The following is a 22581-nucleotide window of genomic DNA, read 5'->3' on the forward strand; positions in this document are numbered from 1 at the left end:
AGGTCAACTCTGAAACCTGGATGTTGACAGTAAATAAACACTAACCCCTGACTGTCACTCTACTGTAATGATGGATGTTTATCCCATATGTTGACAGAACACAGAGAAGGTGGCTCTATTGGACAAGGCATGCCAAGCCCACGTAGAATACACACGCATGGTGAGGACTTGAACTATGCATAGGTTTTTGATTAAAATCTAAATGTACTGTATTAATCCATGCTTGTACATTTATTTTGTGTATGTCATAATGAACAGGCAATTCATGGCCAGGCCATAGACAGACATCTCCTTGGCCTGAAGTTGCAGGCGATTGAAGAACTGACGTCCATGCCAGAGATATTCATGGATACAGCCTATGCTGTGGCTGAGCATCCCAATCTCTCCACCAGCCAGGTATGAAGGCTGTTTATGTGAGATATTAAACATCCCAATATACAACATATAACAGGACAAATTGCAGACCTGTAGACAGTGGTTTGGTAATAATTTGTTTATTAGGTTTGGCCCACATTTGTACATGCTAAAGGTAATGTTTCACTTCTCCAGGCTGGTGCCAAGACAGACTGTGTGATGTGCTTCGGTCCACTGGTGCCGGATGGCTACGGAGTGTGTTACAACCCCATGGCAGACCACATCAACATTGCCATTACAGCCTTCAACAGCTGTGAAGAGACACATGCTGCCAACTTTGGCCGGGCTGTGAAGAAGGCTCTGAGAGACATGAGGTCTCTGCTGGAGGACACAGCTAAGGCCAAGCACTGAGGCCCCACAGGGGACATGGCTCCTCTGTAGGGCTGTGTGGAACTGAACCTGTGCTGGAGGTAGTGGGGGAAACTAAAGCCACCTGGGTGTACTGTATCTAGTTCTGTAACATGGAGAGAGGAGATGCACTTTGCACTGCGTTAGGTGGGCCTTGGGAAGCTTTGGGCCCACTTGATATGAGTGTGGGAGGGAAGGTCATGTAGGAGAGAAAGTCCTGAAATATGCAAAATACTATAAGACTGTAAAGCGAGTATGACTGATGGAAAGTTATACATAATGTTGAATGAAATGGGTGTATCCTTTTCCAAATAGGAAGTGCCGTATGTCAAAGAAAGATCCACACCAGATCAAGGCAGAGACTGTACTCTATTACAGGTGTACTATCTTAATTTGACCAGTTTCTCACAGCAGGACAATAATCCTGCAGCAACAGGAAATGTGAATTATTATGTGCATTATAATGAAGGTACATTTTTGTAGAGGTTGATCAATTTTTTTGTTAGGATAAATCAAGTCTGACATTTTAAAGTGGAAATTGAAAACTTTAGAAAGCTGCGCAGGAAAAATGTCTGCAACAACAGAGTGATCGAATTAAGAGAGTACATTTGTCTGTTTTAAGTTATATTTAAAAGTCACAGTATGTTGGCGCTGTCTTATCATTTATTTTTGTGGGATTCTATAAATGTGTTTATTCAGTTTGTTTACTTACATATTTGTTATTTCATATTTATAAAATATGTTCAAACAGTTGTAAGTTATTTAAGTTCTGAAAATGTGTGCCATACTATACCAAATGTGCCATAATGATGAGTTGCTGAGTGGTTCTGCTGTGATCTACATTAGTAAATGTTTTATATACCAAATCCCCACCCCCCAAAAAATAAGACAGACTGCTGTGATGATAATCATTTATTTTAATGTTACAAAACTCTGACAATACTGATTAAACTAAGGACAAATTATTCTCCAGGAACTCTGCCTAAATTCCTGTCTTGTTAAATACTGTATAATAGAAATGCGAGCCATGGATCAAGGCTCCACAAATGAGTATTCCGCTCGGAAGCTCCCGTTGCTATGCAGGTACTCGCCATGGAATTCTATCTCCGCCATGTTTCCAGCTGATCGCCAGTCAAAAAGCTGTTGGCCCTTGAACACGTTGGTCTTCAAGACGTCTACATCTTGTATCTAATGTAGATGGTATTAGAGGCATAATGTTATCTACAATGGCATACATGTCAACATTCAAGATTTAATGTACACTCAACTAGTTTACATTGATGAATATACTGAAAAGCAAGAGAGAACAGTCTCCCTACTCCCTGACCATAATGAAGGTGGACTGGGTTGCTGTGCTGTTGACGACAGGGCCCATGCTCAGAGCCCGGATCCTAATCTTCACTGAGGGAGGGGCGTTGATGAGGACTCGACAGGTGTGACTGCCCAACACTGAGGTCATCGTTGGATTCTCAATGACCCCGCTGGGAGCAAACAGCTGGACATCACAGTCTGTAGGAGCAACAGTGAGAAGCATGTGGGTAAGTATTAAATTAACCAAATAATATGTCCTTCTAAAAATCTATTATTCCAGCTCTGTAACAACATGCCACTCTGCCTTCTGTTCTAGCCCATACAGTAGCATCTCAATGTTACCCTGGTGGTGACTCTTTTTGGTGTTCTTCTGACTGCTGTAAGTGAGCAGCACTCCGTTTCCGGGGGACAAGAGATTCTGGCGTACTAGCAGGACGTTGGTCCTGGAGGTCAGTTCAGTGTCCTCAAGCTGGTCACACTTCCTGACCAGTACCAGCCTGTCATAGAATGCCACATACTCCCCTACGCACGCACGCATGTACGCACGCACACACACACACACACACACACACACAGGGTTATTGTTGTCCATTTCGGTTGCCATAGATAGACAGTAAAAAGGGTATTATAGCTTTTCTCACTTTTCTTGCAGCTTAGGGAGCTGAACACTACTTTCATGTGGATGACCTCATCCAGGGGCCGGCCTATGGACAGGATGCAGCGACCTGTCTCATGTCTCAGGTCCACTGTGCCTGACTCCTCCAGCAGAAGCTGCCCACACAGACCTAGATAGCAACACACAGTAGATAACTATTACATTAGCTGATGGAGCTCTCTCAATGCTTGGTTTATGCCTATTCTGATGAGTGCTAAAAAGCAGAGAGTTCTGCCACCTTACTGGTTTTTGGGGTCACGGAGGGCATGGCTGTGGTGGTCTGTGGGGTGGTCAGTTCTGTTGCAGTCGGGGGTGTCTGGGTCAGGCTGAGAGTAGGAGACAGGAGTGGCTCCTCATCCATGGGAGTGACCTCCATGCCCTGGGAACTGGTTAACTGGTCCCTGGTCTCTAGTGAGGGGGCGTTGGTGGTGTGTGTGTAGGTGAGGGGACTAGTCTTCTCTAAGACCCTGCAGTCGTCCATCTGGCAGCCCCGGATGGTGATGGGCTTTGGCATGTGCATGCAGAACAGTGGGCTGAGGGGCTCAGGCTTAGTGGGTCCCATGCAGGACACTGCTCTAGACTGGATCCCATACCCACATGGCACTGAACACTGAGAGACAACAGAAAAGTTAGTCAACAGTACATCTACATAATGTATAAATTACTAATGTATGAAAACACAGCTGATCACCATTTACAGTAGATCACTGCATCTGCCAGCTCATGTCATATGTATCATTGGTCTGCACCTCTCACTGTACCTACCTGATTCCAGTCTTTCACATCCCATCTGAAGGTGCACACCTGCACCAGACAGGGTACTGTGGTAGCAGGTTTAACGGCTGCATGGCACCTCTCCTCAGACACCTCACTGTCCTCTCCATGGATATACTCAACACAGGAGACATGCCTCCTGGCTACCCCCAGATCACAGGACGTAGAACAGGCCCCCGTCCTCAGCACTCTCCACCTGGACAGTATTATATCAAGTTTAAGTTTATTTACACCCAGCAATACATATAGAAATCTCTATATGGCACTGTCTGTTGACACTCACATAGCATTCAAGACAAACTGAAATCCATGGGTGGTGAATTCCACATTTAGATTATCTTTTTTACCCTGATCTTCCAGCCGGTGTTCAGTGTCTGTGTTTACCGTTTACCTGGCTGGGCAGCTGTTGGAGTTGCATCTGACCACTGCTATGGGTTTGGTCATGCTACTGCACTCTGTATTGTTCACAACCACCTCCTCATCTCCCTCGGTCTCCTGTGAGCAGTACAGCACCCTATGGGCCACGCCTCCTCCACACGACACACTGCACACTCCCTGCTTGTAGCGCCACCTGCATTGGAAACACACTGCTGTTACCCTGCTATGACAGAGCAATCATTCTTGTATTTGAAAGGATGGACTCACATGGGAGGGCAAGGGAAAGGGTTACAGGACTCTGTGTGAGGCTCTGGTTTGCTGAAGGCATCACAGTGGACCTCAGGCACCCCTAGCCTGGTCTGGTGGTCCACACATGAAAACCACACCTGCAGGGTACCTACACATGTACAGTTGAAGTCGGAAGTTTACATACACTTAGGTTGGAGCCATTAAAACTCGTTTTTCAACCAGTCCACAAATTTCTTGTTAACAAACTACAGTTTTGGCAAGTCGGTTAGGACATCTACTTTGTGCATGACACAAGTAATTTTTCCAACAATTGTTTACAGACAGATTATTTCACTTATAATTCACTATATCACAATTCCAGTGGGTCAGAAGTTTACATACACTAAGTTGACTGTGCCTTTAAACAGCTTGGGAAAATTCCAGAAAATGATGTCATGGCTTTAGAAGCTTCTGATAGGCTAATTGACATAATTTGAGTCAATTGGAGGTGTACCTGTGGATGTATTTCAAGGCCTACCTTCAAACCCAGTGCCTCTTTGCTTGACATCACAGGAAAATCAAAAGAAATCAGCCAAGACCTCAGAAAAAAAATGGTAGACCTCCACAAGTCTGGTTGATCCTTGGGAGGAATTTCCAAACGCCTGAAGGTACCACATTCATCTGTACAAACAATAGTACGCAAATATAAACACCATGGGACCACGCAGCCGTCATACCGCTCAGGAAGGAGACGCGTTCTGTCTCCTAGAGATTAACGTACCTCGGTGCGAAAAGTGCAAATCAATCCCAGAACAACAGCAAAGGAACTTGTGAAGATGCTGGAGGAAACAGGTACAAAAGTATCTATATCCACAGTAAAACGAGTCCTATATCGACATAACCTGAAAGGCCGCTCAGCAAGGAAGAAGCCACTGCTCCAATACCTCCATAAAAAAAGCCAAACTACAGTTTGCAACTGCACATGGGGACGAAGATCGTACTTTTTGGAGAAATGTCCTCTGGTCTGATGAAACAAAAATAGAACTGTTTGGCCATAATGACCATTGTTATGTTTGGAGGAAAAAGTGGAAGGCTTGCAAGCCAAAGAACACCATCCCAACCGTGAAGCACGGGGGTGGCAGCATCATGCTGTGGAGGTGCTTTGCTGCAGGAGGGACTGGTGCACCTCACAAAATAGATGGCATTATGAGGAAGGAAAATTATGTGGATATATTGAAGCAACATCTCAAGACATCAGTCAGGAAGTTAAAGCTTGGTTGCAAATGGGTCTTCCAAATGGACAATAACCCCAAGCATACTTCTAAAGTTGTGGCAAAATGGCTTAAGGACAACAAAGTCAAGGTATTGGAGTGGCCATCACAAAGCCCTGACCTCAATCCTATAGACAATTTGTGGGCAGAACTGAAAAATTGTGTGCGAGCAAGGAGGCCTACAAACCTGACTCAGTTACACCAGCTCTGTCAAGAGGAATGGGCCAAAATTCACCCAACTTATTGTGGGAAGCTTGTGGAAGGCTACCCGAAACGTTTGACCCAAGTTAAACAAATTAAAGGCAATGCTACCAAATACTAATTGAGTGCATGTAAACTTCTGACCCACTGGGAATGTGATTAAAGAAATAAAAGCTGAAATAAATTATTCTCTCCACTATTATTCTGACATTTCACATTCTTAAAATAAAGTGGTGATCCTAACTGACCTAAGACACAGAATTCTTACTAGGATTAAATGTCAGGAATTGTGAAAAACTGAGTTGAAGTGTATTTGACTAAGGTGTATGTAAACTTCCGACTTCAACTGTATAAGGCTTGTGTTGACCAAGATACCACATTGTCTTTGTAAAAAATGAAGGGATTATCTGGTCTCACTTACCATTTCTGCAGGTCTTTGAGCACTGGCCTATCACAGGGCTCCAAACATACACTGTTAGGTACCTGGAGCGTTGCCTTAAACCAGGGGATTTGTTAAGTATAGGTTGATCCTGGTAAAGACAAATCAATGGATGTCAGAGCTCCACCTTCTCCAGTATGATATCTTAAAATTCTGTGTGCACGTTTATGAGATGTATTATAGATCTCTGCTGTACCTGTCCCTTAGACTCCCAGCCAATAGGGCAGACATCAACCACACAAGACACTAAGACAGGTGGTTTGAAGAGCCCTGAACACAAGCTATGGTCCACCTCAACATCATGACCACCTTCGGACCGCACACATGTCACAACGCGTTTGGCCACTCCGGGCCCACACACTGCTGAACACTCCCCAGCTTCTGACGCATTCCACCTGTCACACACATCCACAAAAAAAGGATATGTAAATGTAACCACTGTACTGGGCCATTTAACCTACTTGGACCTTGTTTGCTTCATGCACATATTGTATTTGATCATACAAATATGTGTACCTTGCAGGGCAGGGTTGAAAGTTGCATGTATCCACTGATTGTGGGGCTGAGTGTTGTGGACATTCAGAAACTGGCACCTGTAGGACATCTGCTCCTTGCCTTTGAACACATCTCACAGGACGCACTTTCTCTCCACCACCACACAAGGCACTGCAGGGTCTAAACTCGCCCATCTCCCAGCTGGAGAACACAACACAGGACATTGATCAATCAGTTTGATGAATGTTCAAGCGTCTAGGTGTGACAGTGTGCCGTAAATGTAGTGCACCTGGGGGGACAGGCTGGGAGGTGACAGGTTGTCTGCTGAGGCAGGAGAAGGGGAACTGAATCACAGTAGACCTCCTCCAGATGCTCCTTAGTGTCTTCATCCATACAGACATACATAGATTTCTGTATGCCTACAAGAAAAAGAGAGAACAGTGGATCTCTAAGAACAGTGACATTTGGAAAGCCCTAAAGTACTACCACAACAAACAAACTAAATATATTTATTCAACAATAATTTGTCAAAAATAAAAACTTCAAAGTGACTCTTACCAGAGCTACAGGTGACAGAGCAGGATGTTGTAACAACAGTCCACTTGCCCCTGGGTATCTCTTTTATAAAAGCATTATTACTAATGGGAGTATAAAAGTGGTAGGTGATGTTTGGACTGGTTTGTTCTCCATATTCTTTTCCATATTTCCGATAGACCTATATGAGCAAAAAACACATTTCACATTCCTTTCTTTTTTGAGGATTCAGTAAACTTCCATATTTGTGTGTGCATAGTGGAGGGAGATACTGTTCCTATTCTATATGTGTTTCTCACAGTTGCCCCCTCTGATGCTTTGAGTGTCTGTTGCCATGTCTGTGAATGTCTCTCTCACTGCTGACCTGTATGTGTGTCTCCTCTGTAACAGTTCCAGGCAGCAGCAGCTCCTCCATTAGAGGCAGGAGGTCAGGGGTCAGGTACAGACGATAAACCCAACGACCGTCCTCCAGAGGAGAGGGGTGAGTGATGTTTAACGCTATGCTGCCACTCCCAGACACAACATACTGTTTCCCAATCAACACCGCTATGGATAAAAACACCAGACACCTTGCTTATTGCCCTTTATATGATTTGGAGTTTATTTTCAAACCACCCAAGGTCACCCCAGATACTCACCCAGGTGAGTGAAGACAGGTGCCCTGTTGACAATGTGAACCTGAGTGGCGTTTACTGGCAGTGTCAGAAATGTGACGTACTCTGAGAATCAATTAAGCAGGGAAAATCTAATTTCATTACTGGAATGAGATGGAGGTAGAAATTATCACTCTCCAGACTGAAGAATGGGGATATTTGAGTCGTTACCTCTGGCCCGACCACCACTGTAAGACTGAGAGGTGAGACTGCAAGAGGAGCCATCTCCTCCACACACCCCACACACATCCTCCACCTTCCCAGACTTCAACACTCCATCACAGCCAAACAGCTGGTGGAAGACAGACAGAAATTATAGCCCATTAGTTTATGAGGACATGTCAGTGTTATGTATGGTACGTCGTACTGTACGTTGTTATGGTTTACGACAGTGTGCTGCTTTACGGATGAATGGGTTGTCAGAATGAGTGGCACATATCATTAAAGGACAGAGTGATGTACAATGTGAAACTGTGCAGATGTGCGTTCTTCTACAGCTAGGCTAGATATAACAGTCAGGTCTAATAATCTGTCAAAGTGTCTCTAGAACTCTCTAAGGTGGAGAAACCGAAGCAGGCCTTTACCTGGCACGTCCCTCCTAGACAAGCTGTCGTGGCACCCAGGGGAGCTGGACTGTCTGATTCACACCGAGTCCCATCCACAAACTGAGACCCACGGCTCACAATGAAGTTCTCTCCTTTACACTGGCACATGTACCTGCACTGTTCATCCCCTGGTCATAGGGGACAATCAGAGGGATACAGTGGAGGGAGAATGTAAAAAGTCAGTACTGTAGTAGTTTGCCCTTTGTTTATTGCCCTCCACCCCAGTGACCCCACCATTCCCCATTGGAGAGGTGTCTTGGCCCACCTGTGACAAAGCCGACAGCGGGGATCCAGGTGTAGAGGGAGGCCGTGTTGGGGGACAAGTACAGGGGCTGGAGATCTGTCTGGGAGCACTGCTCTGCCATGAAGGCCAGCTGGGTCCTTTCACACTGCTACTCAGACAGCATAGTGTGCGGGGAGGAATGCGGAACATTGCTTGTTGAGTTCACACCCTTTGATTCAGTTAACATCCTTTTGACGACCAATTGAACTTTCGATCATAACAATCTTTTGAAGGGAAGCCACTTTACTCTTTCCAATTCAACTCCCCTCATTCCACTCCAAAGCATGTGTATGGAGCAATTTCAGGAATTGTATTTGAATTCCATAATTTTGGATATAGTCAGATTCAGACATATTCAAAACCAGAGACAACCCCCTGATACTTTGCAAGCCAGCAAATGTAGAGGAGAAAATATATAATCAAACGCTCTCTGTGGTAAACAGAAGCCTCTGGTTTCTGAAGCCAATATGGGCCCTGTGTAGCTAAGTTGGTAGAGCATGGTGCTTGCAACGCCAGGGTTGTGGGTTTGATTCCCACGGGGGGCCAGTATTTAAAAAATAATGTAAGTCGCTCTGGATAAGAGCGTCTGCTAAATGACTAAAACACAGTTTTTTTTTAAATGTTGAATTTATTGTCTTCCTATGAATTTGTCACTAGCGTTTGAACCGTTTTGGCTATAAGCTATTATGCTTACACCCCATTCCTGAAAGCTTAGACTCTCTGGAACATGAACATGCCTTCCCACTGGGCACACACTGGTTGAAACAACGTTTCTTTTGAAATGACGAACAGGACATTTTAGAAGGGAGCAATGTTCCCTCTAAACTGCACGCAGTTGCCCCCGGGACTCCCGCGCAGAATAAATATCAGCCACTGAGAGAAGCACGAGATTGAATTTCACTCAACTTTCTAGAGCAGTGGTCACCAACCTGTCAATCGCAATCGACTGGTCAATATCCAAGGCATTCCTAGCATTCCAAACATTTCTGTAAAAAACCCAACGATAAAGCCTTGTGTTCCTATTTATTTTTATTTGTCACGGGCTGTTGGCGGTAGGTGCACCCGATTCAGCTGCCCTGCGTGCCGGGTAGGTCGAACTGTTGCCATTTTGTGTCTGAAGGTACAAACTTTGCCTTCCCAGCGGGCCTGGAAAGCAAATCAAGTGCACTATAGGCTTACCGCTGGCCAATCAGATGGCTCAGATTACTGTGTCTGCAGTAACATAGCAGGCATAAAAGAAAGCTACAGCAATGTTGATACTGTGAGATTTTAAAATGTTTAAAACCATGACTAGAGAGAGATTGTCAACAAATACAGCAAAGAGCTGCTGTTTTTATGAGTGAGTTCATGTTTAAGTTTTTACTCAGCACTGTCAAAATGTTGTATTGAGCACTTTTATAAGCCATAAAATGCGCGTTCTTCCTATTTCCACTCAACACTACAACAAGCACTGCAGCAGTAATAAATGAGTAGGAAAGTGTATCGATAGGCTTGCGTTGTTGTTATGTTTAGCGGCTTGCGTCTTTTTTAATATCAAGGAATATTTCACATTCTCTGTTCACAGGAGTAACGACATGAATTTGTGCATGAGGCAGAAATAATTTGGTGCGAATCGAGTTTTGCCATCAACTGGAAGACATTTTTGGTCAGCGGGAGAGCAGAGGGATGTTGAGAGGCGGACCCTCAGTCTGCTGCTCTCTCCTTCCGCTGAGACTGATCATCAGATGCAGGCACCATCAGCCCAGTGAAATAAAAATAAAAAGCTAATGATTTAAATGTATGCTCACTCAGCTGTGCCTCACAAGTAATACAACCACAGATCTATTACCGGTGTGATCATATAGACTACCTCAAAAAAATGGCCCGAACAACAACGCATTAGCAGGGTAATTCAAGCAAAGCCAATATGCAGTGATAATGTATTGGGCCTCTAGCTTACTGCACAAACTTAATTGCTACAATACTGTACTTAATTGGTTAATGATGCATAGGCTTATGTGTTTTAAGTCATGTTTAAAAAATAATAATGAACTATAGATCTTGGCTTGCATTTTGACTCAGAAATTGATCTTGACTCAGAAAAGGTTGGTGACCACTGTTCTAGAGTTTTCCCTGTTAACACTTTCCCTTTACTGTGCCAATTCTGATCAAATCAACGCAATATTAGCCACTTCCAATGCAACATACCGAAACAAAATGAACTATGCAAGAGATTTTGTTGTAGGCAGAACGCATCGGAGTAGGATTCAGCCCGTACTCTACACAGAACTGTGCGGCTAACCAATCAGAGTTGCAGTAGGCCTATATGCAAATAGACCATTGTCATATATGAATCTTTGCCATTTACCTTGAACTGGACTGTGTTTACAGCATGAGCGGTCGTGAGTAAATGCACTTGTTTTGAGATTAAAGCGAGAGCTGCATGTAGCCACGTGTACACATTTTGTTCATATCCTTTGCTAGTTAGTGAGTTATTAGCTCAGTTATAGATAATTTGTAGTCAGCAATAGGGGAGTGATTACTTCCTACAAGAGCACAAAACATGTACATTTCTAGACATCTTTGAAATTCGAGTCAGGTAAAGAGCTATTTTTGATCTTAAAGGGGCAGCGTTGTTTTTTGAAACAGGCTTGAATAAGCTAAGTAGCCAATAGGCAGAGGGTAGCATAATTTGTCTGATTCTCTGTAATAATCTTATGGGAATAATAATGCATTTTATTTTGTAAAGTGGTTTCTTGCATCAAAAAACACAACAACATTTTCAGTCACCTCCTTGTCTGAATGACAAGTGGATAAACAGGTTAATGTCAAGCCCTGCAGGTTTTTTTCAAAAGTCTCATGGAATGTAGGCCTACATTGAACACCACACATTGGCTGCTACTGTAGGCTGACTGATAGAACAGCTATTTCCATGTTAAAATGTTATGAGATGGATTTTTTTCTATTGTAGGCCACTCTGGTAGGCCCACATTATGATCAGATAGCCACAGTAGCCTACTTGACCACTGTTAAAACTGTAACTTAAAGTGGGTACCGCCTCAGTGTTCACAGTAAACGCGCGCTGGAAGTTGCACAGAATTTTCACAATGTTCAAATTTGCAGACCTGAAATTTGCTCAGTGCCCCCCAAAATGAGAGGGAACATTGAAAGGGAGTGTCACAAAAACCGCAGTTTGGCCCCGATAAGAATATAGTTGAATAGCCCTGTCATTGCCCTTCTAAGGATAGCCTTTCCACTCCTTATTTAATCTTGCTCTGACTGGGTTCAAACCAAGTCTCCTGCATGTCACAAGACTGTGTTAGCCCACTTAGCTAAAGCCCATAGGGACGAGTTCAGGAAGCTAACTCAAGTCTCCAGCAAGGTTACTCATCAAAAGAGCATGGTTCATCTAACCACCTTGGTTTCATTTCACAACACTTTTGACTCATACTCAGAGATCACGGCACCAATATAACTAACTAGGTTCGAAATCAGGCCTACTGCCCAACAACAACACTTTCTGTGGCAAACAGAAGCAGACAGATCTGTTCACCCCATTTAAGGAGAGTGCAACAGAGGTAGTTTGGTGATCCATGAATATGATATGCAACCTTGTCTAAGACCTGAAGGTGTGTTAGTTTGACTGATGGGGTTCTAACCCAGGTCTCCTGTGCTCCAGACAATGCAACTTTTCAGGTCTCAGACAAGTTAACCATGTTCCAGAGAGTCTAAGCTTTCAGGAATGGGGTCATAATCGCTTATAGTCAAAAAGGTTAAACGCTAGAGTCAAATTCATAGGAAGAAAATAAATTCAACATGCCACATTGGCTTCAGAAACTGCCAGAAGCTTTTGTTTACCACAGAGAGCGTTTGGTTATTTCTGTGCTCCTCTACCTTTCCTGGCTGGCAAAGTACCAGGATGTTGTCTCTAGTTTTGAATCTGAATTTAGAGAACTGAATTTTAAAACTGAATCTGAATGTTAGTTTGTAAACTTGATACACAGAAACTGCTAGAAGCTTTTGTTTACCACAGAGAGCATTTGGTTATTTCTGTGCTCCACTACCTTTCCTGGCTGGCAAAGGACCAGGATGTTGTCTCTAGTTTTGAATCTGAATTTAGAGAACTGAATTTTAAAACTGAATCTGAATGTTAGTTTGTAAACTTGATACACAGAAAATTAATGCAATATCTACCATATTGAAACTGAATATGTAAATGTTGAATTTGAATATTCAGTTAAATAGAAATTGAATTTTAAAACTGTATGCAATATTCATTCAATTAATTTTCAAATCATGAAATACAAGTTCAATTTATGAATTCAATGATTCAATTTGTGCATTACAAATAAAAAATATTGTATTCAAATTCAATATCCTAACAAAGTATGGAATTCAAATACAATTTCTCTTGGCACTGAAATCGCTCCATGTGTTTGCATACATACACTTACAGTACTCACAGAAACAGAATAAATGGTGCAACAATGTACCTTGTAAAAATGACCTACGGAGGCCCACTGTAAACATAAAGATGACCTGTGGAGTTTTACCTGCTGGTGACAAAGTTCAGCCTCCGTATCCCTGCCCTTGCAATCATTCCCACCAAATGCAGGTCTGGAAATGAAAACATTAAAAAAATTAAAATCATGAAGACATCCATCAAGAATAATAAACTGTTTGGCTAATCTCATTTGCCAGAAATGTACCACTTGACCTTGGGAGGAGTCATGAGAATTAGTGTTGTAATTGGAACTGACTAACAAAGACGTTTGTTGTTTGTTGTTACCGTGGGTTGTTGCATTGCCTGGTCCGGGAAGTGACGCCCCCACCACATGTCCGTGAGCAGGGGGAGAACTGGGACCAGCTGGACCAGGAGCCGTGCACCACCACAGAGGAAGAGGAGCTGAGCTGGTCTGGGGACACACAGCGGCCCTTCAGGCACCACTAGAGGACATGCAGAGTTAGAGGTCAGGGCTGCTTTCATTTCACAACACAGATTTTGCATACTTTGAGCAACAGTCATATTTTCGTCATTGTAACATTTGGCTCATTGACTGGACCAAACATAGCCATAGTGATTGAATGTGACTAGTGATAAAAAAAGGCTGTACCTGGTTGGGTGCACACTCTGTCCCATCCAACAGAGGCACCAGCAGGCGTTTACATGAGCTGTTGTCATCAGGTTTGATGTGGCAGGAGAGAACACGGCACACAGGCTGACAGGAGGAGAGAATTAACACTGGGAAAGCCTTACCCAGACAGAGCTATAGATACTATCAACATACTCTATAACCAGTCTTATTACTACAGTATAACCAATGATAGTATAATCACAGAAGTGGCTGCCATTAATGTCATAATGTGTCCCTTACCAGGTCAGTGTTGGTGAAGGAGCAGGCCCTGGCGGTGCTACCAAACGCTATCCGGCACTGGTCGTCCACTCCATAGTAAAGGCCTGGTTTCCAGTCTTGCAGAGAGCCAACCAGGACAGGCAAGTCTTTCACACAGTCAGCCTTGCCTTCACTAGAATAGCATTACAAACACGTATCTTACTCTCATCACCAGAATATACAATACTCAATGTGTTGTATACAGTACCACTGACCATTATTACATTTCTGCAGAGTACTCTACTTATGATGAACAGTTCATATTAAGAGTCCATGTGAGTAACAGCTGGCATGCTTACCTGAAGAATGTGTACAGCTGCTGTCTGCTGCACTGGGACCAGGTGAGATCCACACTGTTGTAGCCTCCATCAGAGGCCATCATAAAGCCACTGCTGCTGCATGTGTTACCGATCCCATCATGGTTTATACCAAAGCTGGGGGGAAAGAAGCGAAGATTACTAACTGTAGCTCATCCCATGCTATTGACTATGGCACTACTTTATTACTACGTCTTACCTGTGGCCTATCTCATGCCACTATGTGTTACCTGTGGCCTATCTCATGCCATTATGTGTTACCTGTGGCCTATCTCATGCCACTATGTCTTACCTGTGGCCTATCTCATGCCACTATGTCTTACCTGTGGCCTATCTCATGCCACTATGTCTTACCTGTGGTCTATCTCATGCCACTATGTCTTACCTGTGGCCTATCTCATGCCACTATGTCTTACCTGTGGCCTATCTCATGCCACTATGTCTTACCTGTGGCCTATCTCATGCCACTATGTCTTACCTGTGGCCTATCTCATGCCACTATGTCTTACCTGTGGCCTATCTCATGCCACTATGTCTTACCTGTGGCCTATCTCATGCCACTATGTCTTACCTGTGGCCTATCTCATGCCACTATGTCTTACCTGTGGCCTATCTCATGCCACTATGTCTTACCTGTGGCCTATCTCATGCCACTATGTCTTACCTGTGGCCTATCTCATGCCACTATGTCTTACCTGTGGTCTATCTCACGCCACTATGTCTTACCTGTGGCCTATCTCATGCCACTATGTCTTACCTGTGGCCTATCTCATGCCACTATGTCTTACCTGTGGCCAATCTCATGCCACTATGTCTTACCTGTGGCCAATCTCATGCCACTATGTCTTACCTGTGGCCTATCTCATGCCACTATGTCTTACCTGTGGTCTATCTCATGCCACTATGTCTTACCTGTGGCCTATCTCATGCCACTATGTCTTACCTGTGGCCTATCTCATGCCACTATGTCTTACCTGTGGTCTATCTCATGCCACTATGTCTTACCTGTGGCCTATCTCATGCCACTATGTCTTACCTGTGGCCTATCTCATGCCACTATGTCTTACCTGTGGCCTATCTCATGCCACTATGTCTTAACTGTGGCCTATCTCATGCCACTATGTCTTACCTGTGGCCTATCTCATGCCACTATGTCTTACCTGTGGCCTATCTCATGCCACTATGTCTTACCTGTGGCCTATCTCACGCCACTATGTCTTAACTGTGGCCTATCTCATGCCACTATGTCTTACCTGTGGCCTAAGCTTTTAATAGTTGCTTAAATAAAATAATCTGTTTTTAATTGTGAGTGAGCGTTGCACCTTTTCCTTTTCAAATTACCTGTGGCCTATCTCATGAGCGATGGTGATGCCCAGATCAAAGCCTGTGTCCTCTGTGATCACACAACTCCATTGGCTAGAACATGCCCCGCCCAGCTGGGCCACACCCCTCACCTGCTTGTTCCCATTGGGCAGCTCCAGATCGAATCTGGTTGAGGACAAACACATTACAGTAAAGTAAAACCGCAAGACTTACAATGATACACATCTTATATCTTTAGACAGAGTACCGTTCAACTTGAAAAAATAGCACAGGATAAAGTACAATGACCTACCTTGTGATGTATAACACAAGATCAGCATGCAGGGGGTCCGTGTCATTAGAGGGGATGACCCTTCTGGCCCACTCACACACACTCCTCAGAGACAAGGAGATGTTGGTGGAGATGTTAATCTCTGGCTGAAAGCGAGAACATAGCAAACAGAGAGGAAAGTTTTCTTCTGGCTCCTCAGCCAGGCCTCAATGGCAGACTGGCCCACCCAGGTGTGTGTGGTGTGGTGTGGGGTGGACAGACATTGTCAGACACTGACCTCTGGTTCTGAGAGGATGATCATGCGGACCAGATGCACTCTCATGTTGGCTCCCAGTGTCATGTCCCTCAGCAGCTCTGAGGCCTGTGGGAAGATAACAGGACACACCATAAGAGCAACACAGAATAACCACTTTCAATAATCATTCAGATACCTCACGCAAACAGATACAGACAGACAAAGACAGGCAGGCAGGCAAACAGGCAAACAGGCAGACAGACAGACAAACTCACAATGTTGAGGTTGGTGAGGATGTATCTCTCTGTGTCCTGCCTGTGGACCAGCTGCACATCAGGCGCCACCACCACTAGCAGCTCCAGGTGGGTCATCTCAGGCATTATGGTTGACCGTCGGCGACGCAGCCTCTTCACTGTCAGGATGAAGACAAAAAGAGCAGTATGCTGATAGAATGTGTGAGGATGAAGTATGAAACATTAAATACAATGCTATAATGTTTGAACACTGACTGGGAGAGTGTCTGGGGGGGCCTCCGGCAGTAAATGGCTGGTGGAACACCAGATGAGGTGTTCCTGGACTGGAACAGTTTCTGGCTTCAGTCAGATGAATGTGTTTCTGAAGCACTGACTGAATGTATAGTCTCTCCTTCTCTTTACCTGCAACAACCAGGCCTTGCTGTTGGAAATAGAAAAACATTTGCAATCCAAATTCATTTAAGAGAATGATGGATGTTAAAGACAGAATAACAGCTGAAATAAATAAGTAAACTGTAGAATTGTTTATGTCTTAACTTGGAAACAACTTACCATTTTCCTGGCACAGATGGTGAGAAATCCTTTAGTTGAAGGAGGATGTAGAACTTTGGCCTGCTGACAACACATGGCATGACTTTTCCTTATGACGTTGAGAGTGGTGTTCCGAGCTGTCTCTAATGTGGACTGACAGAAGAGGGACTGCTTCCTCTCCCCGGGCCCCAACACAAAGCGCTTCCCTTGGGCCTCGAAGGAGCATCGCCAGGGGCCAGTGTGGAGCTCCGTGGAGGCACAGTCTGTCCAGATGAGCTGAAACTCAGGCACTGGGGTGAGAAAGGTTACAATACTGTATGTGAATTATTGTATCCACCATAATGGTTCAGTAGCTCACTAACTGTATGGAAACTGTGTCATTATTCAGTCATACCTGAGGAAGCAGAGGCAGTACCAAAATAAAACACCATGTCCTTTTGTTCCAGGGAGTGCAGAAATAGCTGGGGAGGGGATACAAATTAAATGTTGGGGTCTTTTGTGAGCCTTCAGCAACATGCAGATTAGATTCACTGATCCATTCCTGGTTTGTATACAGTATGACAGATTACAGTAGGCCTATGTCCATGGCGAGCACAATCAACTGAACAAGAATAATATCTCTAGAGAACCCCTGAAAAATGTCACTAAGGTTTTTTTAAAAGTGTCTCATACATCTGAGATCCTGTGAAACCTGTGATCTGTCTCTCTGTAGGTAGAGATTTCCGCAGGACAATAAACAGCGCAAGTTGAGGAGGTCAATGTACTTTGCAGATGTCACAAACAGAAGAATCACCAACCACATCCCTGTGTTTTCCACTTACCTCCTCCAATGGAGATCTCATTAGTGTTGCTGTGGAGCCTGGCAGCACTGACAGCAGACAGAGCAGCGCCAAGGCTGTCATGTTTCCCCTCTCCTCTCCCTGTGGGACCACACCACACACTACCTGGCCTTGCTATATATCTATCGGAGGAAGAGGACCAAGATTTTCCTTCCAGCCAAGTCTGATGAGACCCAGCCAAATTGGGAAGTGGCAAACGAGTTTACTTAAACATCAGGGGCAGTAGTTGATCAGTGACAGACTTCATTTGTTGATTTTCACTGTGGGAGTAGGTGAAAAGAGCAATGCCAGCTGATTGGCTGGTTGGTCAACACTGATGTTTATTCTATTGGTCACCGGATGTCACTGGCGAGTGTCACAGTGCAGAACAGTGCATTTGTCCACAAACTCACTCCATGCTTGTTTCATGTACAGTATTTTGTTGTGACGTAGTACTGTAAGACGGAAAATTCCATTATATCCCATGAGAGTTGGCACATGGAAATGCCATTATATGTGCAATGGTTATAAAGAACCTCTTGAACTTGAAGAAATGTATTTACATTTTAGACTTGAAGACTTGTTGATATACCAATTTCCTGTGCAGCAATTACTTTCTAACTAAGTGTGCATCATAAGTGTGTAAATCAAAGAAAAAAACTGGATGTTATTTCGGCTTGATCATTTTCACAGAAGCTCTAAACTGAATTTATAGAAGTTCACACACACAGTATCATAAATGCTGCGGGCCATACAGATCATTTTTGTAAGTGTAATATAGTACCACTAGAGGGCAGACAAGGCCCACTGTCACATTACAGATGTACTTTAGAAGGACTGAATGCTCCTTACATGTGATGTCTAATAGCCTGGTCTCATAGACTAGATCATTAAAACCAAAGTAAATGAAAATCCGGGACACTCAAATTAGTATGATATGTTTGGTATGGTTACATGAGACAGAAGGTTACTTAAGGCAAAAATGAAAGGAGTATGGTTGGTCAAGGTGGATGGGTTGTGTATAACGTGAATGTCTAGCAACCCAAAGGTTGCGTGTTTAAATCTCATCACAGACAACTTTAGCATTTTAGCTAATTAGCAACGTTTCAACTACTTACTACTTTTTAGCTACTTTGCAACTACTCAGCATGTTAGCTAACCCTTCCCCTAATCCTAGCCTTAACCTAACTCCTAACCTTAACCTTAAACCCTAGCCTAGCTAACGTTAACCACCTAGCTAACGTTAAACACAACATATTGGAATTCATAACACATCATAAGTATTGCAAATTCTTAACATATTGTACGAATTGTAATTCGTAATATATTATACGAAATGGATGATGGACATCTACAAATTAATACATATCAAACGTAACATATCATACTAATTTGAGTGTGTCTCTCCCTCCCTCTCCACAGTGGGCATTGTTTATCTCTATAAAGCTGGGATTCCAGTCCCATCTGCCATTAGTCGGCTAGATATCTGCCTGTTGTCAGTCTGAATTAACAGCTGGGTATCAGGCATTATACCAACAGAGCTGCTATACTGAAACCTGCTTCCCCCTGGAATAGCAGAGCACATTTTGTCCTCAGTGCCACCTGCTGAGGGATTATCCTGCTGGTTTGGAAAATGGTGCTGTAGGCCTGGGGTTTTCAAACCACAACTGTTACATGTATTTTAACTATTCCACTTTTAACTATTCCACAGCTAGCACACCTGATTCCACCTGTGAACTATTAACCAAGCCCTTCAATAGGTGAATCAGGTGAGCTAGTTCAGAAAAATAAGAAAAAGTAAAACCTCTGGGGGTCCCCGAGGAGAGGTTTGAAAACCACGTAGGCTACCTGTAGACCAGACAATGAAAAAGGACAGACACAGGTTGAGAACTTTAAGTTAACTGTGCTGAAGTAGTATTTCCCAGTATGCATGGATTCCCTCTCAGATTGGATCTCCAACATTATGCAGAGTGGATATGGCCTGTATACAGTACCACCATGAGATACTTGTTTATTGGTTGTCCTTATTCACTCCCTCCATCTGTCACATTGGCCTTGAAATCTGTGGCATCCAGCAAGTGTCTACTAATGTCCGTACCTCATAGTACATTATCTTCATTATGTGTCCTTACTGTACACTTAACATATACTCTGTGGCTCACCACTATTCTAATCTAAAACATCCTTTCCTAGTCAACTCTATGTATTGCCCTTTGAAATGACCAAATGTTCATGATAATTAATTAACTTGGTGATATGACTTTGTCCTGTCCTGCTACAGTAAGTCGGCAGAGAGTCATGAAGTTCAATCTAACATACAAGATTGTAATTATTTGGCTTTCTCCTGGTGTTTTTAATTTCAGTATTTGCTAGTCTTTATTGATCCGCAGGCATCGCTGCCCTTATGGAGTACATCTGTCACTTGTGATTAATCAAATGTGCATTAATTTGGAAAGTTATGTCCTTGACTATTTATGAAAGTGCGATAATGATTGATCTGATGCTTAGCAAATGGTACAGCAACACTTAAAAACATCCGCACCAATAGCCTCATAACATAATTTTTCAAATACATGGATGTTTCCTTTAATTGTTTGGGTCTTTGTTTATGCAGGAGGGTTGCTGTCTTTTCACAGTTCTAATGTAATAAAACGTCTGTAAAATCTGGCTACACAGAGGGAATCTGTGCAATATTTCCCTCTATTGAAGGATATTTTATTGCATCCCCGATGCTGTGCCAGGCATGGAAATTCAAGTCAGTCAGTTACCATTAGACAGGTTTAGCCATATACTGCTTCCAAAAACATCCAACGGATTGGGCTGGATATTATTACATTATTATTGTTGGGATAAGTTATTCACTATAATATACTATATGGACATGAAGAATGTTGATAGCGGTGGATATGATAATGAAAATACTCTATATTAGTTGCCCTGCATAAAGTCTAGAGTTTGGAGCACAGTTCATATCATGTGTGCTACATAACATGTCTCTCAGTATTAACATGGAATAATTATTTAAAATTGCAATGTCAGGTTATTATTAAAAATTATTAATGGCCATATTACTCATAATACAAAGATGCTGTGAGTTTCAATGCAATGAGAAAGAACCAAAAGTGGCAAATACTTACAATACAATATTATAATATACAATATAATGTCAAAATGGGACTACTACTATCTCCAAAGTTTACTAGTACATTGGCCTAAAGGTGCGTTGATGCATTAGGAAAGTGAGTGCGAAAGGAGCCTCAAATGATTGGTGAGGATGATGGCTCTTGAGGATGCAGGGTTGGAAGGGAGACTGAGAGACAGGCTGCACTGGCCTGGTTAAACACTCTCAGCACACAGACTGGCAAAGCTATATGTTTGCCAAGTACTGGGCACAGTCAGGAACAAGGCGCACACATTCACCCATCTGTCACCAAACACCTCATAGCATACTGCCCAGTGCACAGGCAGTTTATTATACTCAATTTATTCCTCTGAGAGTATAGCTGCTATTTGTGCAACGTAAGGGACTGCAGGACTCCCTCTTGTGAATACTAAAAGGCTGGCCCAAACCCCTGTCAGATACAATGTGTTCCTCTCTGTTCTGAATGTTAAGAGGATATGTACTGACTGCATCCAGCTTTTAGTCTTTAGTCAACCCAGTCCCAGTTCACTTAATCCCAAACAATTAATTTCAAATAAAATAATTGCCTGTAGCCCGCTGACAGATACGGAAATTGAAACTGATGTGGAGGTCTGCCCTGTACATGTGTTTGGGGATTTTATCTGACTGAGGGTACAGTTGTGTGGCCCTAGATTAATCATTTTACATTACTTTTTCATAAAATACTGAAACACAACAACAAACCCGACAGCCAGAAAGACATCTCTCCTCTAACTGTCCTTATTTTCTTACAATTCCCACACTGTAATCAGGGGCATCATACACCCATTATTTTAGAGGGGGCACAAAGTACACACATCTCAACTGGGGCGGACTGGGAACAGCCAATAAGGTTGCAGCAGTTTTTTCACCGTAACCTAATGCAGCGCTCTATTGCATTAGTGGAAACCAAGACTGTTCTCAGGGCGGGTCTGACTAGCAGAAGTTACTTTTCGTTGTGTGGTCGAGTGCTGCATTGAAAGACCTAGTTAAGCTGCAGCTGGCCCAGAACAGAGCGGCACGTCTTTCTCTTCATTGTAATCAGAGGGCTAATATAAATACTATGCATGCCAGTCTCTCTTGGCTAAGAGTTGAGGAGAGACTGACTGCATCACTTCTTCTTTTTATAAGAAACATTAATGTGTTGAAAATTCCAAATTGTTTGCATAGTCAACTTACACACAGCTCTAACACACACACTTACCCCACCAGACATGCCACCAGGGGTCTTTTCACAGTCCCCAAATCCAGAAGAAATTCAAGAAAATGTACAGTATTATATAGAGCCATTATTGCATGGAACTCCCTTCCATCTCATATTGCTCAAATGAACAGCAAACATGGTTTCAAAAAACAGATAAAGCAACACCTCAAGCACTACGCCTCTCCCCTATCTCCCCTATTTGATAGTTTGTGTGTATTGATATGTAGGCTACGTGTGCCTTTTAAAAAATTGATGTAGTTCTGTCCTTGAGCTTTTCTTGTCTATTAATGTTCTGTATTATGTCATGTTTCATGTTTTGTGTGGACCCCAGGAAGAGTAGATGCTGCTTTCGCAACAGCAAATGGGGATCTTAATAAAACACCAAAATACATGTCTAGCTACAACCAGGTCTGCCCTGAGAACAGTCTTGGTTTTCACTAATGCAATGATCCTAATGCAGCGGGCATAAAATAAATGGAACTCTTGGTCTGATAGTTTCAACCTGAT

At 43.2% G+C, this 22581-nt stretch overlaps 2 protein-coding genes across 2 annotated transcripts in view; one reads left to right on the forward strand and one right to left on the reverse strand.

Moving 5' to 3' along the window:
• The window catches only part of LOC121551929 (carnitine O-acetyltransferase-like), a 15864-nt gene extending 14115 nt beyond the window's left edge, over positions 1–1749 (forward strand). The window contains exons 12-14 of the mRNA XM_041864610.2: positions 98–160; positions 259–396; positions 550–1749. Of these exons, the coding sequence (XP_041720544.1) occupies positions 98–160; positions 259–396; positions 550–765 (417 nt within the window). The 3' untranslated portion in view covers positions 766–1749. The remainder of the gene's footprint in view (positions 1–97; positions 161–258; positions 397–549) is intronic.
• On the reverse strand, positions 1660–17951 carry adamts13 (ADAM metallopeptidase with thrombospondin type 1 motif, 13). Its single transcript, XM_041864609.2, has 31 exons — positions 17714–17951; positions 17287–17353; positions 16914–17182; positions 16617–16782; positions 16383–16519; positions 16150–16233; positions 15894–16018; positions 15620–15766; positions 14261–14395; positions 13944–14094; positions 13683–13787; positions 13358–13515; positions 13122–13185; positions 8572–8698; positions 8286–8434; positions 7873–7993; positions 7687–7767; positions 7413–7594; positions 7073–7229; positions 6804–6933; positions 6536–6715; positions 6216–6414; positions 6002–6110; positions 4148–4277; positions 3894–4073; positions 3494–3698; positions 2972–3338; positions 2715–2858; positions 2416–2595; positions 2090–2271; positions 1660–1950 (listed from the first exon to the last, which is right to left on the reverse strand). The coding sequence occupies exons 1-31, from the start codon at positions 17792–17794 to the stop codon at positions 1795–1797; spliced, it is 4668 nt and encodes a 1555-aa protein (XP_041720543.2). The 5' UTR covers positions 17795–17951; the 3' UTR covers positions 1660–1794.
• Positions 17952–22581: the final 4630 nt, after the last annotated feature.

Source organism: Coregonus clupeaformis, chromosome 18 (genome assembly GCF_020615455.1).
Source record: "Coregonus clupeaformis isolate EN_2021a chromosome 18, ASM2061545v1, whole genome shotgun sequence".
Classification (NCBI taxonomy): Eukaryota; Metazoa; Chordata; class Actinopteri; order Salmoniformes; family Salmonidae; genus Coregonus; species Coregonus clupeaformis.

Excerpts from the sequence above, each read along its gene's own strand:
- adamts13 (XM_041864609.2), bottom strand. The coding sequence starts at position 17,794 with ATGACAGCCTTGGCGCTGCTCTGTCTGCTGTCAGTGCTGCCAGGCTCC. Across the intron at positions 14,396-15,619 it reads GCTCATGAGATAGGCCACAG|CTTTGGTATAAACCATGATG; the intron begins GTAATTTGAAAA and ends CTTTCCCCCCAG. Across the intron at positions 13,516-13,682 it reads CAGAGTGTGCACCCAACCAG|TGGTGCCTGAAGGGCCGCTG; the intron begins GTACAGCCTTTT and ends CATGTCCTCTAG.